Genomic DNA, 17,194 nt, shown 5'->3' with positions numbered 1-17,194 from the left:
CACTTACTGCCTTTCTAGAGAAACAAATCTACACAATATATTCCAAAAACTAACTAAGCCGCATTACTTTCATAACAAAATTAGCACCTGGGTCGATCGCACTGCCATCTACTTGTCATCGTCTCGGGGAACCAGTTTCTTGGGTCGTTTTTCACACTACGTTATTCAAGGCGCTGTAATTAAGGCTTAGTATTAAAAGAGGCCATTGTACGTGGGGCATCTGCCTCCACGCTCCCCTAATCGCCGCCACTGTGACCATGTTACATATTTATGGTTTCAATGAGCTTTATTTTTAGAATACAAGTGCTAAAAGAACATATTAGCTTAAAAACGAAATTATTTCGCGGTAGAATCAGAACAGGCTCATGCCGCAAGCCTGACGTCACATCCTGAGGATCGCAGACAGCAATCTGTGAAGAGAACTGTTTGTAAATAAACTGTGATACGTTGCAGCAGACAGGTTGATAAAATTTGTTTGTTTTCCTTCTATTTTGCAAATGGGTTAATACTAGCAGAGCCATTGTTTAGTATTTGATACAGTTTTGTGAAGTGAATTACATTTATCACAGTGAAGGTACGCAAATGTATAAGAAAGGCTATTTCTTTGTTGTTGCTTTTGTTTGAGAAGTGTCCCTACAGCGGGTGCATAAGAGAATGTCGTCGTTCAGGAGAGAGATTACTTAAAATTAACTGATACAAATTACCTGAAATATTATCTTGCATAAAAAAAAAATGCAATTCAAGCCTAACCAGTAAGCTTTACTTTACCATAATGCAGGAAGAGGTTATGAACGCTCCAAATCGAGTTATACTGACCGCTTAACATTTTGTATTCGAGTTGATATGATCAAGAATATAGATGAATTCCAACCATGTTATTTTACGGATTATATATTAGAAATTTTCTTTAGTGTAGAAGAGGTCAATTCACGGTAATTGTCTGTTATAGCCCGAACGGATTTCTTCAAATTTACAGGAGAAACTACTTACTGAAATCAATTCACCACCTAACGTGCACATAAAGTCTCTCCAAAAGGCATCTTCCTTGTACAAAAGTATTTTGAGAGCTTGTAAGATGCACAGTGACATTTTATCTGTTATCTAGGGTTTTGTTCCCTTTCAAAGGAAATATTGCATGAACATTCTTTGATATGGATTGGATCCAGAGTATCCTTACTTGAAAAACACAGTTATTAATAAGATGAAAATAATGTCTATCTTTATTTGTTTCAGCGATGAGCTCTGGTTTTATCTCAGAGTCTGTAATTGAGGAGAGGAAGAAACTTAGGCAGCAGGAATGGGAGAAAGTAAGAAGACCAGATCAGCCTTTACGTAAGTTTCAAATCATACATGTAATCAAATGATTTTCAGTGATAGTGTAAAATGTTTTGTCAATGACTGTGTAAAATGTTTCCAATATAGAGCCTTATTATGAGGCATTTCGTTTCTCACATTTGTTATTAGGTCTGTGATGAAGCATCACATGTATTACAAATTGAATATGATAATTTTTAATTGGCATCTGTATTCTGTTTGTAATCATTTTGTAATCATTTTCTGTTCATGGCTTTTTCCTTCATTCCTTCCTGTCAAGTCATCAAAATCTTTTCAAGGAATTATTCAATTCAGATCCAGTTGATATTGCATTTCTTGTAATGTGCATTTTAAGAAGCAATTGAGGCTCCGGGGTATCATTCTACACCCTCGATTTTCCACACATTTCAAATATTTTCTTGAAAATATTTAGTTCCTCATACCAAACAGTGTTTGTAAATAGCACGGAAGGTAATTTTTTAGATCTGTGTGCTACGAAACTTACATTTTTCTTAAAATTTCTTGCGTAACGTCAAAGATGTTTTTCAGGGCTTCTATGATGGCGGATGACGGATTCATGTCACAGACGCATGTCTGATTTTTTTTTCTTTTTCTTCTTATGATTGACTTGTGCAATGGGAACTTTTGCGATTGCGATATGTTATTTGTGTGATATATTGGCGGGTTGGACATTTCAGACATTGGATTTCATTTAAGCGACTTCAAAAATTGGAATTAATTATTTCTTTTTGGCAACTGCAGGCTGAAAAGGGGAGGGTTGTATTCTCTAAATGACTTGTGGGATGGATAATTTGAGACTTCTTATTTTTATGATGGGAAGGGAGTGGAGGTTGGTATTCTGTGGAAAAGGACAGCAAGGACTTTCAACATAGGAGTTACTTCATTTTTGGACTTTGAAATTTAACTTTGACCCACAATTCACTGCCTGGCCTTCGTAAAAAGAGGTAAGTTACCTTCTTAGGTTTAATTTTTGGTATCTTCATGTGTCAATGCGGAAACAGTGAGAAATAGTGTTGGGGGCAGGTGACTCCGGCCAATTTCTAACATGCTTTTAAAAGGGACACTATAGATAAAGGCGGGTCCACGGTAGCGGTAGGTCAATTATCCCAGGGGCGGAGCCCGGAATCGGTGGGAAATTTGGACTCAACAATTTCAAACGACAATATCTCAACTTTAAACGGCGGTACATTCGTAAATACTTGTTTCGCGCTCCAAATTTTTGTTCTTCATAATTAGCATCATAATCTTCATACATAAAAAAAAAAAGAAAGAAACTTCCAAAATCGAGGGTGTAGAATGGGACACCAGACCCTCAATTGCATTTAGAATTTCCTTCCTGATGGGATAGTGATAATTCTGTTACCTTGTAATCAAGAGGTACTGAGTTTGATTCCTGGTAGAGGCACATAGTGGTTTGGATCCTACTGTTAACTGTAGATTCAGTCCTGATTCTCCTGCCTGTGCATAAAGTGGACTTAGAACAAATTATCATGTAGAAATTTAGGGCACACGACAACCAATGCTGGTAAAATGGATTATTCCTATATGTGATAGAGAAATGTTAGGTGGGTAACAAATAGTTTGTGTGAAACAGTTTCACTTGTACGAAGCCAGTCTCAGGCTCAAACTCGTGTCTAGGGGAATTGAAATTTTATCCAAAAAAACAAAGATGTGGAAAGGGAATTTTCAGTTTGAACCAGGACAGAAGTGAAAGTTCATGAGTCGCGGATGTGCTGTGATTCCAAGAATATAACCTGTTTCACATAAGTTTCAGACATTTCAAATATTTGAACATTCTGCCTCGATCCTCTCAAGAAAAAGTTTTGAAAATGAGTTTTCAGTTTTGGTTTCTGAACTTTTGTTATTGAAATATTCAACCTCATTCAGTTCCCATCAAAAACTTCAGTCAATAGTAGAAATACGATGACAAATAAAAGAATTTGGATATTTGGACATATTGCATAATCTAGATATCAAAATATCCGATATGCAGATATTAAAAATGTGGCTAGAAAATTATCTGATATCTGGATTTGGCCATCCCTAGATCATACATGAATTTTGACTTGTGTAAGATTCTGTACCGTCTTTTAGAGAATTTGCAGTAAACCAGATGGCATGTAACTAGAATGACTGCTGTTTCTTGCAGAGGCGCCAGAGGAAGAGTACGACTCTCGCTCCCTGTTCGACAGGTTGCAGGAACAGAAGCAGAAGAGAGATCAGGAATACGAGGAGGCGCACAAGCTAAGTTAGTAACCGTTTTTGTGATTGCCAGACGGTATGTACCAGAGGTGATGTTTTAATGACCATGATGTATAGTAGTTCTGATTGCATGATTGATTGGAGTATAAATCCAGGGTGCATTCACATGCTGGCTATTTACACAGTAACACAAGGCTGTTAAGAGAACAGGAACAAGTGTAATAAAACAGTACGTGTGAGATTAAATTTAATCTGGTGGAAATAATCTCCTTATCGCAATTCAAATCTCCGTATCCACAGTAAGGAAAATTGTGAATCGGCTCTCAGCAAATGCCCAGGTGCCAGTCTTGTGGGCATACTGTCAGACCGGAAGGGTTACTCTTGAGTGCTCTCGTGCCTTACCGATGATGTACTATCAAAACTGTCACCTTGTAATTAAGGGGTCCCAGGTTTAATCCACACTGGTTCGGATCCCACTTTAAACAGGTCATCCCAATTAGAATATCTGTGCAAAAAGTGAACTTAAATTTGATTTTTTTCTGAGGTGATCATACATTTCGTAGCTCTATTCAGATGCTTCCGACTGACATTAAAATCCAGCCTTCGCTTGTGATGTTCCTTTAGGTGTGAGCCACAGGATTACCACGTCATGGTAGTTGCCCAATCCCATGTGCGGCAGAGTTGTGAGACTCCTGTATGTTTGGGCTACAACGAGACCTCTCAGGACTTGATAGCGGAAGAATTAAAATATAATTTTCTTACCTTTACTAAAGTTTATTGTTGTTAAATCATCAAATAACACAACAGTTATTTAACACCATTATAGGCATGGGCGTTGCCAAAAATTTTCCTGGGGGGGGGGGGTCAAATCGAAGATGTCGAGGACACCCCCTCCCCTCAAAAATATTCTGATACAGACCAGTGGCATGTGCGGAAGTTTGTCAAAGAGGTTCATTTTTAAAATTATTGAATTATCGGTATTTTAAATTGTTATTATTATTATTAGTAGTAGTAGTAGGAGCAGTAGCAGTTTTAGTTTAGTTTATTTTAGCATCCAATAAGTTTAAGTTTATTACATGAATAATATAGTACTTGTTACAACCAGTGGCGTAGCATGAGCATTTCGGATGGGAACGCCAAGTCCGAAGGATGGGTAGTCTTTTTTTTTTTTTTGCTTAAGAGTTTACTTATGGAATTAGCCGACATATGTATTGTCTATTTAAAATCACAATCTCATTGTGTTTATTACATGAAGTTAGCCGGGTTCCGATAAAACATGATCCATGCTTGTTTTATCTAGAAAATAAGATGCTTCAGTGTGCAACAAATGCTTGTAGCACTGGTGTTTCATCTCATTTTTAATTAGATTGCTCAAGTCAGAAACACCTTACACCATTCGGAATATTTTGCTCCCCACGTATAACACATGTGTATTGTGTAGCAAAAGAGTACTTTATAATCAAGGAAACCTTTCGGCATGATGCAAGTAATTTAAAAAAAAAACCTACCTGAATCACAAGCGCCTCTAGAACAACAGTAGAGTTCATTGTTGTGGATGATACAACTATTGATTGATTTGGGTTATTTTACTTCGCTTTGTACCACTTTTGGCTAATCGCAAATATGAATACGAGTGATGATATTGATGAAGTCACACTCACAAAGAACAAACATGCGTAGGTCGGGATTCAAACCGGAAACCTCTGGTGTCTTAGCGTGCTGTGCAAAACACTCTGCCCAATCGTATACTCTACTGACGTAACAGTGCCTATTAGTAATTCAGAGTTTCAGATCACTGTTTATTGCATCTTGAGAATGCTGATAAACATTTTAAAATAATTTTGTCAAGAGATCATACGATGTTAAGAGTTTTGAAACGAATGCTAAACATTTCCACTGGCACAATATTAGGCAGTAAGATACTAACGAAAAAATATATTTTTTTTAAATAAATAGTTTTGCGGGTTAGGTGGTAGAGCAGCCACAGGCTGAACTTCTACCACGAGGACTTTATCAACTTGTTTGACAAAAACTGTTTTGTTCTTTTAGTTTTTAATGCACTTCGTTGTTCTTGCAATAAATTACACGATGCAGTGGTCATTACAGATACGTCAGTCAATATTGCGTATTGTAGCATCACACAGCACGAGGTTTGTCTATGGGCACGAGAGCGAAAAACCAGGTAGGAATTCTACTTCTGTCGTCTGCATCGGAAGGCAGGAAAGGTCACATGGTCCCTAGAACCAATCAGGTGCTCTGTATGCCAGCGTATGGAGAGAGCATTTCGCCCGTGCTGTAGAGATCCAAGCCACAAGCTTTCCCTCCTCCTCTCTGCCTCCAGGCAGGCATCGGCCTGTACGCCAAACCTAGCCGGCATCCGGCAAGCAGATATTAGAGAAATGCTACAACGAGAGCTGTTAGTGGAGCGTTGTATACGGATCGGGAAATTAGCTTTTATAATGCCATAATGCTCAAATATGTATATAATTAGTCACGTTTTACTTTATATTTACAGCATTTACGCATTTTTAAAATTTTAAATCAGGGAACGCCGGGCGTATGGGCATACTAGGAGGCTACGCTACTGGTTACAACCAAGATTACATAATAGTTACTTCTAACATTAGTAGCAGTAGGAGCAGCAGCAGCAGCAAACGCAGTAGTATAAGAAGCTTCGAAACGTGTGAAAGTTACAAATTAACAGAGTTTCAGTGTTGCAAATTATGAAACTTTCATACCAAATTCGATATCTCATGACCATTTTTAAACAATGAGGTGAAATAAAGTGCTTCGTTTATAAATTGCCATACATTGAAAAAAATATATGGAAATTTCCAGAGGGGTCGACCGATCCCCCTGCCGATGCCGATGCCCATGATTATAGGTACATACACCATCACAATTCAAAGAAACTTTCTGCATAAAATAGTTACTTTAAAAAAATGTCTTACACATCTTAATCAATGTTATTTTTGATCGTGCTCTGTTGTCATGGCAATGCATTCAACAACAGATATATCCGTGTCAGACTGTATAGCTTTCTTGGGAAATGTCTAGAAACCGGAAATGACTTCCGCTCCCGGTATCACTTTTATTCGCACATAAAACCAGAAAGTATAAATTTGATAACGGTAACAACAATATTAACACAAACAAATAAAACATTTGTGTTGCAAAGAAACAAGGCGTGGCACGCTGAAGCATAATGAAGAATGTTGTCACATTGCAATAAAGTGAACGCTAGAGGCATGCATATTTCATTTTTCACGAAAACATGTAATTTGAAATAACACTGTAATGTTATTTTTTTCATGTTTTTTTTTTAAAAAAATGTGCGAGGTGCATTTTCCTGACATGTTTTGTCACGAGAAGATACGAAAAAAAACTTAAACACAAAATTTACGGTTTATTTACCGACGCAACACTTTCTGAATTGTGAATTATTCTGCGAGTTATGCAAATCATGGAAAATTGATTAACTCTGCTGTAAATATTTGAGAAGCAAAAATCTACTCCTAAGGCCAGTCCTGATTAGTCCGTCTGCATAAACCTCTAACTTTGAACTTTTTGAGAAGAGCTGGACTCTTCCACTGTCTGTAAGGGAGTTGTTACGAGTTTTCTTACTTGTTAACATGTTGTGTTTGTCCTGTGCAGGCCTCTTTACAGCCTTGCACTTTCAACCTTTCTCAATGAGTTTTTCCGGATTTTAGATTAGGGGATATTTCCCCGTATACAGGGTGAGCCTAAAAGAAATAGACAGTGTCAATGTTTTACAAAAACAAGAGTTTTAATAAGTATGTCCTGAAGTTTACAAGGCTAAGTTACAAATGTTCTGTGTGTGACCCTTTTGTAACACGACAGATATCAATGAGATAGTCCATTTCTCTCCAAACACGTCTCCACATGTACAGTCAACATTTGCAGCAGCTGTTGTGATGTGTTGTGGGTGGTTGTGTTGCCATACCGTGTTCTAAAATGCACTGTACGACAGCCACAGAATTTTTGCAAATTCAAGCACACAGTAAGCCTTTTGCACCTGACTAGTGGTCATATTGCTCGGCTGACGTCAAGGATGCTTACGTAATGCTGACATCACGAAAACAAACGAAGAGTGGAGATACTAAACTTGAAGACTTTCTGTATAAAACAGTGCTAAATTATTTTCCTGTAGTTTACAGTTATTGCAAACATAAGAAAACAGTTTTTCGTTGTGACATTTCAGGAGAACACACGCTCCCTTCATCAGACATTTATTTTCATTTTGACTAAAGATACAGTTATAACAATGGTTATCAATTTTTTAAACAAAAATAATCCGTTATATAATTATATAATTCTTTTCACAGTTAAGTTGCTATATTACAACAATGTAACATTGACAACATCCATTCTATAAGGGATTCTTTTTGTTTAAAAAATTGCTAACCATTGTTATAACTGTATCTTTAGTCAAAATGAAAATAAATGTCTGATGAAAGGAGCGTGTGTTCTCCTGAAACGTCACAACGAAAAACTGTTTTCTTATGCTTGTAATAACCGTAAACTAAAGGAAAATAATAATTCTACAATGCATACATACAAGAAAAACAGTGCTAGATGCTGCCTGATAAAACAGTTGTTTTTTTTAGATTTAATCTGTGTATTTCTTTTAGGCTCACCCTCTACATTGTAGGTTGCAAAATTGCAATATGTTCCGAAGTAGCCAACAATTTTACTACTCATTCATTCATGATCTTTGCTGTTCTGTTGCAGAGAATATGATCAAAGGTCTCGACGATGATGAGGTGGAATTCTTAGACCTTGTGGACCGCACCAAGATGGAAGAGGAGAAGCGGAAATACCAGGAGGAAGCAAAGGAAATGCAGGACTTCCGAAAAGCAGTGGCGACCCTGAACGAACAGAGTCTGCAAGAGAGAATAAAAATTGAAGTTAAGAAGGCGGAAGTGAAGAAGGCCTCGAGTAGCGTTGATCTCTCGATAGGAGTGAAGAAGAATTCCCAGCTGAAGTTGCTCGCTGGTGCCGTGAAGAAGAGGCCCGCCGAACAGGCAAATGGGAATCCAGAAAAGAAGAAAAAGATGGAGGATGAAGGTAAGTTATTACTTTAACGGAGGTCTTCCACCAAAGTGAAAGACAATGCATGTTGCATGAGATTTTCACTGATCGAATGCAGGCATATGTTGCATGTCTCTTCGGTCTGAAATCTACCTTAATTGCATAACTCCTAACAGTCTGGAAAAGTCATGGAAATGCAGTTTCTGGAACAACTCAACTTTTTTCTAGTAGTGCACTAAAAGTAGGTTTTTGAATGAAGAAAAAAACAGGACAAGCAAGAATTTTTCAATTTGTTGTGGACAAACTTTACCTCAGTTTGATATAAAAAGTATTATAGTTGTCGCGTTCATTGGTTCCCCAGGCGGCTGCCTTTGGAATCATACCCTGCCCGCCCCTCTTCTAATGAGCCACCACCTCCTTAGCAAGACCACCCCAACAAAGCTCCAGGCAACGCGTTGTTGCCATGCTTTAAGAGGGCGGCGGAAGGAAGTCGACGCGCTGCACTCAAAGCATGTGACATAAATAAATAAATCGACAGATATAATTAATTATGGTGTTTCATTATTTCTGTGACCCGAAAATACATCATAATAATCATCTGATTCGTCCAATCTTGCATAGCATTTTATAACGTTTAGGCTAATAAGAGAATTTAATGTGGACCAAGTCTCGTCCAAGTAAATGAGTTTGCAACCATCTGAACGCAGCTCCTGTAGTCTCCGTAGATAATCGGTACCTCCAAGCAACAATTCTCGCCGATTCCATTTTTACATTCTTTTTCCTTAAGCGACCAAACCGAAAACCAAGTTTTTTTATTAGTTCTCGAAGCGTTGTTTCTTCATAAGGGAAGTCCGACACACTTTTTAAAAGTTTCAATAGTTCACTCACTGTCGGTGACTGTCCTTTACTATAGAACTTGTAAATCTCGCGTCTAATGAAATCACAAGTAAACTCGTTCACTTTGTTAAATTTTCTCTTCGCCACATGTCGATACAAACTCTGTTTTCCCGTAATATTTCTAAGATATAACAATAACCTAGATTAAAAAAATACACTTTGTCAATCCCCGAGAATATGAACTCGCATACGCATCTCACACTGCTCTCTTGTTGCGGAGTTTGTGAATGTGAAAGGCAGCGAAGAGAAGGCCTTGGGGGAGGAAGTGACTTGGCAACGTCCAGCCTGTTGACAGCATGCTCACCCTGCACGCGTCGCAGGATTGCAATATTCTCGAGGGTGGGAGGATCAGATTTCCAAAGGAAACCAGCGCGCTTTGATGCCGCCTGGGGATCCAAAGAACGAGGCAAGTATACAGAGTATTATGGGTAGTTACAGTAGAAATTGTATATTAACCCATCCGCATACCATTTAAATTCCAAATTTTTTGCTATGAAATACCATTTAAATTTGGCAATCTCCCGTGATGGTTGCATAGCAAGACAAGATGTCAAATATTATAAAAACTATCCAAGCAATTTGTTTGAAAATTTTATATATTGAAGTTAAAGTACAGTAATAAGTATGAACATATGCAGTTTACTTGAAATATAAATAGAAACTCACCTAATAGTTCAGTTTCGTATGGTACTCCTTAAAGCATTCCGGCATGTGTAGTGCTACTTTGCACTTTTCACACTCCCAACGGCTGCTTGACTTCTTCTTGTGTGTTGCACATACCTTACATTGTCTTGAGGGATTCTGCTTGATAGGATTTGGAGGGATTTGTTGGGGGAAATGTGCCCAATTGCCACACTGCAGTCGTAACGGTGAATCACTAGAAGGGCGGCCTCTCCGGGCATATGCAGGTAATACGAGTTCCTCCAGCATTTGCTCAACAACCAAAAGTCTGAATTGATTGAACTTGAGTCCCTTATCAGATGACCTAATTTTCTTATACATTACATAGGCATTAAAAAATGCCAAATCCAACATGTAGAAGAAGAGTTTCTTGTATGCTTTCAGGTAGCGACGCATAATGGGAAACGATGCCAGTTGCTGATCCATTCTATCCACCCCACCCATCCCCTTGTTGTATTGGATCACTGCTTGAGGTTTCTGAATGGTTTCCCCTGTTTTTCTGTCTTTCTTTGCTGTGTTTGTCATGTGTATATTATCATGTATAGTTGACAACATTGAAACTGGCTTCCTATCCATCCACTTGATGGCTATGATGTTATGACTGAACATGGCTACGGCCTCACCTTTTTTCAGTTTCTTATTTTTTAAGTCTTTTGGCATTTGTTTTCTGTTAAGACGGACAGTGCCCACAACATTTGTTTTTGCCTCTAATAGTTTAGTGCACAAGACAGGAGATGTGTACCAATTGTCAATGAACAATGAGTAACCATTATGAAGGAGAGGTTCCATTAGTTCAAGAACAACCGATTCATGTTCAGGTACCTTTTCATTTGTAACTTTCTTGCCTGTGTATATTCTGAACTGGTGGCAGTAGCCAGTGGAAGATTCACATAATTTGTAATATTTAACCCCAAATCTAGCCCTCTTGCTTGGATTAAATTGAATAAATGAAAGTCTACCCCTACATTTCACAAGACTTTCATCAATGGCAATGTCCTGCTCTGGTGTGTAAATATCCTGAAACCTACTGTTTATGTATTCCAAGGGTTGCCTGATCTTTGCTAGTTTATTTTGTGTATTTACAGTGTCATTATTTACAAAATGTAAATACCTCATAATGCTCACAAATCTTTTGAGTGGCATCACAGTGGCAAAGAATGGAGTTTCTGTGAGTTTTCTAACACTCCAGTAACTTTGAAGGCTTTCCTTCTTCACTTGAGATTGAAGAACACAGAAACAAATAAAGGCTTTTATTTCGTCTGGTGTTGCTTCAAGCCATTTTGATTCATTATTGCTAGAGTCTACATTTTCATCACCTTCCAAAGTGTTCATTTGGCTTTTGGCATACATGTTGGTTTCATCGCAAATGGATTCCCAAAACTCGTCCCGAAGGAATTTTTTTAGTACGTCACATGCCCTGGGATTATCCCCCAATGAACGTAGAACAAGGTTATTGAAACCAGGTTTACCTGAGAATACTATTTTCTTAGGAATTTCGTTTTGATCACACACATCTGTCCATTTCCATTCCTCAACCTTTCGTTTCTTTCCTGCCACAGCCACCTCTTCCTCACTTTCACTACTTTCACTACCTTCTTCACTTTCGCTTCCACTAACACAAAATGAATCGCTGTGTTCATCTCCACTTCCAAATTCCATATTTTCCTCTTCATCGCTATCGAAAAGCAACTTTTCAATCGCAGAATCGTCTACAACATTCTTACGCGACATGTTGGCAAGACGCAACAAATGAAGGTTTGTTTACATGAGAAATTACTGAACAAAACACGCTTGAAATGGTATGAAAAATTTAGCAGCACAAACATACACATCATAGATTCGAAGGATCATACAACCTCTGCCATCTGTTGGCAGAAAAAGAAACTACGTGATGAAAATCGGGAACTCGTCGATTCGACGGCTAGGTATGGGAAGCGAACGTCCAGATAGGCCGTCGATTCGACGACTAGGTATGCGGATGGGTTAATTACTCTAGGAAAAGGTGTTGTGATTTGAAGTGTTTTCATATAGAAAAATAATCCAGTTTCTGGCTGCTGGAATTCACCACTTTCTTTCTGCAATTTTTGGGTTGTGTTTGGCAAATATTAGCATGAATACAGATATTACTAATTATGTATTATTTATGCTATAATTATTGTGATTTTTCATTAAATAATGATTCTTTGTTGACCATTAGTTAATATATGGTAAGTATTGCTTAAAACTCACGTAGATGTAAAATAATCGGTGTTTTATTCTGGTTTCACAAAACTTTTTCAAGCTTACACACACGCAACCTTACATGGCTACTCATTCTACACATTTGTGTCCTTGTTTCCTCCTAGGAAAAATTGTTTTTCCACTTCGCTGTACCTCCATAACCGGTTTGTCTGCTGCCTATGTTTAAAAACTTCAGGCTTCAGGTATCACCCAAAGAAATAAATCACAAGGGTATATGTCAGGTGATCGAGCTGGCCATGAAATATCATCATGTAAATAGATGAGCACAATCACAGTCTTGCTTCTTTAAAAATAGGTTTCCAGCACAAATGCACGATGTTCACCTGTCGAAGCCATGATGGCAACTAAAGTGGCATGGCCTGTGCTGGTCATAGATATATGACTCGAGCGTGCAGTGCCAATACAGCGCAGGTGGCGGCCAAGTCGAATCAGGGAGATCATTCTGCCGGGCCCAGTATAACATGGCCACATCCATGTAAAAAGGGATACATTAATACGAAATGGTACATGTGAATGGTATATATTGTGCTTTCATATAAAATAATATTTTTAGTGGAGTGCAAAAATAAATTATAGTCCTTTTCATTTCCTTTTTTTGAAGGTAAAGTACAGCGAATAATCTTACCATCCGTTTCAATGCAATCTTTCTTGAAACAGCTTACCGCATTCCATAGGTTCCTGCCACTTGTACCTGGCTTCAATATTTCACTGACACTCAATACTGTCGTCACTGTCACACAGTTAAGTTAAAACTATTCTAAAAAAACGTCACAATAAAAGGTATGTTGTCGCATTGTTGCAACAATCGCTGCAACATACTCTCAACACTCAGCAGGAAGGTGAGGTAAAAGGAATTTTTTATTTCTTTTCTCTAAACTGCACCAAATCCAATTGTTGAATGTTTTGTTCAGGGAAAAAACAGTTATACAAAATATCTTGTCAATAAAGGGACCAAGGAAGATGTTTTTTACAAAGGTTAAAAAAGAATGTAGGCTGAAAAACTAGTCAATAAAGGAACCAGAAAGGAAAATGTTTTAAAAGAGGGGAAAAAAAGGGAATGTGGGCTGAAAAATGGAAAAAAAGGGAAGTCAAAACCATGTAATCTTGTTGGTGGAAGATAATTATCAACACTGTCATTATTAATTCCATGATCCCTGTTGAAAAGTAAAAAAGGACTTCCCTTTAAAATCCAGTCCCTATTCATGACATTAAGTGTTAAATATTATTAGAAAATTTAAGTATAGCTTGAATTGTCATAATTTAATTTTTTTTATATATATATATAAGACGTAAGCGAGTTACTAAAGATACCTTGTCAAAAAGTACCAGGAATTTGTAATTTAAAAGGCCTGCGCTAATGATTTTTTTAAAATCTTTTTTTCTGTAAGTTGGTAGCAGTGTACTTAATTACTATGGCAAACGAGCGCGATCTGTCAACCAGTTTGTTTACAGCAGCTGGTTCAATCAGTCCACTTCAGTAGTGCATCACGATTTTTACAATGAATGAAATTATTGAACAAAGAGTTTGCCTTAAATTTTATGTTGCGAATGGAATTCCGTGTGCTGACTCACTAAAAATGTTAGAAAAGACTTAAAGTGAATCAGTTTTATCAAAAACCCAGGCTTACGAGTGGTTACAAAGCGTTCAAGGAGGGCCGAGAAATCGTCGAAGACATGCCTCCTTCTGGACGACCTTCGACCTCTTCAACCGATGAAAACATTGAAAAAGTGAAAGAAATTGTGCTCGATAATTGTCATTCCAGCTTAAGAGAGATAGCTAGTGACCTTAACATCTCTCACAAGTCTGTTCGTTCGAGTTTGGTGGATACTTTGGGCATGAGATGCGTCGCCGCACAGCTTGTTCCAAAAGAGCTGAATTTGATTCAAACACAGTACTGTGAGCATGCTGGATCACGCCAATTCTCATCCCATATTCGTGGAAAGCATCATAACTGGTGACGAGACATGGGTCTATGAGTTTGACATGCAAACAAGTCAACAGTCATCAGAATGGAGGACAAAAGACGAGCCGAAACCGAAAAAAACCATGGCAAAGTCGCTCAAAAATCAAGATGATGCTCATTGTTTTCTTCGATATTCGTGGTTTGCTGCATCATGAATTTGTTCCAGAGGGACAGACTGTCAATAATATTTGGCCGTATTGAAGCATTTGCGTGAGAAAATCAGTCAGAAACTGCCAGATTTGTGGAAGAACAATTCGTGGATTTTACACGACGATAATGCACCATCGCATAGAGCGACAGTTGTGACTGAATTTAAGGCCAAAAACAATAAATACCATCGTTCAACCACCATATTCACCAGATCGGGCCCCGTGTGGCTTCTTTATGTTCCTAAAACTAAAATTGCCGCTCCGGGGTACCCATTTTGACTCTATTGAAGCCATAAAGCAAAATTCGTGGAAGGAGCTGAAGGCCATACCGGAAAGTGCCTATAAAAAGTGTTTCCAAGACTGGAAAAAATGCTGGCATATGTGTGTGTTGCATCAAATGGGGCCTACTTTGAAGGCGACAAAATAAATATTGATGCATAAATTAAAATAGTGCATTTTAACAATTCCCGGTACTTTTTTGACAGAATATATATCCGCGAAACTTACTTGTAAATGTTTAATTATAACACAAGCTGAATATCGACAGTGGTCAGGCTCATGATGTTTGGCTCCCGCTATTACAACAGCTCAAACCCATCACGCGCAGCAGACGAAATGGCTACACCAGCACCCCTAGTGGTAGTCGAGGAAACAGGAACTGGAAGTCAACCTAACAGTAAAGCATCGAGTTCCCAAGTGGATGGTGGCAGAGGCCACCAAAATTAATAGAACATTTGCAAGTAAGTTTCACGGATATATCTTTAGTAACTCACTTACGTCTTATATTATCAACCGCGTTCTTTATTCCCCTCAACATGAATAATTTTATATATTGATGTTGTGATAACTTCTTGATTTTGTTCGCTTGTAAGTATATAATAAATAATAAATAAATGTCACATATATCTAGGGGTAGTATGTACTATGTAATATAATCTAGAGGTAATCTCTCACACTCGTTATAATAATAATTGTAAAAATTCCATCTAATTTTCACAATCTATTTACAGATGTTAATAACCATGTTTCTGAAAACCCAGACAACCAAGAGATGAAGGAAAGCAACCACGAAGAAACTAGTGCTCCATCGGATCCTCAGAAAGTTAGTGAAAGTTCCAAAGCTGATGCAGAGGTGTCCACGGACCACGACCCAGCTCCCACAGGACTCCAGTGCATCGGAATATTACCTGGAATAGGCGGTTACTCGAACTCAAGTGACAGTGAGAGAAGTTCAGACACGGATGAAGAATTGCAGGGGCAGCAGCAGAATTTTGACCTTTGCGGCCGCAGGCTGGTTCTCGTGGCAAAGAAGAACAAAGCATCAGAAAGTTAAGTTTGATTTGGCTGAATGTACATATCTCTTCCACCAAGTCCGTTCGGTAATTTCCTGCATGGATTGGTCCATATTCATGTGATTCACATTTTATTCAATTTGAAGTATCCGTAACGAATTTGTTTTCCAAAAGTAATACAAACCTTGTTGAATATTTCTTGTACATCGGATGTCTTTTGAGGATAAGTTATTGCTGTAATCTTTCTCTCCTATGGCACATATGCCATGTTGTTTCAAGAAGTAACTCAAGATAATATGTTTAAAAGAAATGCTCATGTATCTGTTGTGATCCAATTTCAAGGACTTATGTACAGTGTAAAGATATTTATCATTACATTTAGCATGTAATTGAATGCATATGTATTTTTGGTACCCCATATTGTCAGCCAAGTTTACTGAATAACAATTTTATTCTGATTGTTTCATGGACTCACAATCATGTTTTCTAGCACACAATAAAGAACACCAGTAAATAGTAAAGTTTTCTTGTTTGTTAATAATCTTGGTCGTGACTGTTAGCGTTTATTATTGTAATATCACACCAATGACAAAACCACAAATGTACTAAATCAAGCTCATAGCAATCTAACAGCGAAAACTGATACTGCACTAGATGGAAAAGTCAAAATTTGCACATTCGTATTGGTGCAAAGATGTTTGCCAGCTTGGGCTGCAAGTCGCTTCACCCTTCCGCCCCTGACTCAAGAATGGCCCCACAGTTTTAATTAAAATTTGGTGGCAGTCCCCTCTCGTATGGTAAATAACCTGAAAATGTATATATAATCTTTGGCATCTCAATTTAAAAATTACATTTCCAAAAGTTATTAATATTGAAACAGACTACATTGCCGGTTCAACTGCTTTAGGCCTTGGATTATTTAAATGTGTGGAATTGTTAGTCTTACAAGATTTTCTTTTTAACTTTGTGTCCAAGAATATGGATAAAAAAAGCACTCTGAGACAATGAACAAAGGTATACAGAAAACTCTCCTGTGGAGCAGTATTCTTACCTACCTTTCCCTTCTAGTTTCTCCTACGGGCAATATATATTAAACTAATGTTTAAAGGTGGTAGTAGTAGTAATAATAATAATAACCCATGGGGTGCAACAGTTTGCGAGGGCCAGGTCCTTGCTGGCCTCAGTAGAGGTGGGCCATCATCCAATCAGCACACCAAACCCCAGTCACATGTTTTCTATGACCAGGTTATGCTACTCATTCGTAGCTCCTCAATTTTCTCACGATTGTGGGCGGCCACCGGTCCCATACACAGGCCAAAATCTCGGGAGAAAAGTTGTTATGCTTTCCCCCAGGAGACTCGAACCAGTGTGCATTCCTTAG

The 17,194-nt window shown here is 38.0% G+C and overlaps 1 protein-coding gene across 1 annotated transcript; it reads left to right on the top strand.

Moving 5' to 3' along the window:
• The first annotated feature begins 436 nt into the window (after positions 1-436).
• On the top strand, positions 437-16,316 carry LOC145980430 (PSME3-interacting protein). Its single transcript, XM_083113524.1, has 5 exons — positions 437-574; positions 1,234-1,332; positions 3,485-3,583; positions 8,290-8,625; positions 15,532-16,316. The coding sequence occupies exons 2-5, from the start codon at positions 1,236-1,238 to the stop codon at positions 15,852-15,854; spliced, it is 855 nt and encodes a 284-aa protein (XP_082969650.1). The 5' UTR covers positions 437-574; positions 1,234-1,235; the 3' UTR covers positions 15,855-16,316.
• Positions 16,317-17,194: the final 878 nt, after the last annotated feature.

The sequence above is a fragment of the Lepisma saccharinum genome, chromosome 27 (genome assembly GCF_977018435.1).
Source record: "Lepisma saccharinum chromosome 27, izLepSacc3.1, whole genome shotgun sequence".
Lineage (NCBI taxonomy): Eukaryota > Metazoa > Arthropoda > Insecta > Zygentoma > Lepismatidae > Lepisma > Lepisma saccharinum.
This window is presented reverse-complemented; position numbering and strand designations above follow the sequence as displayed.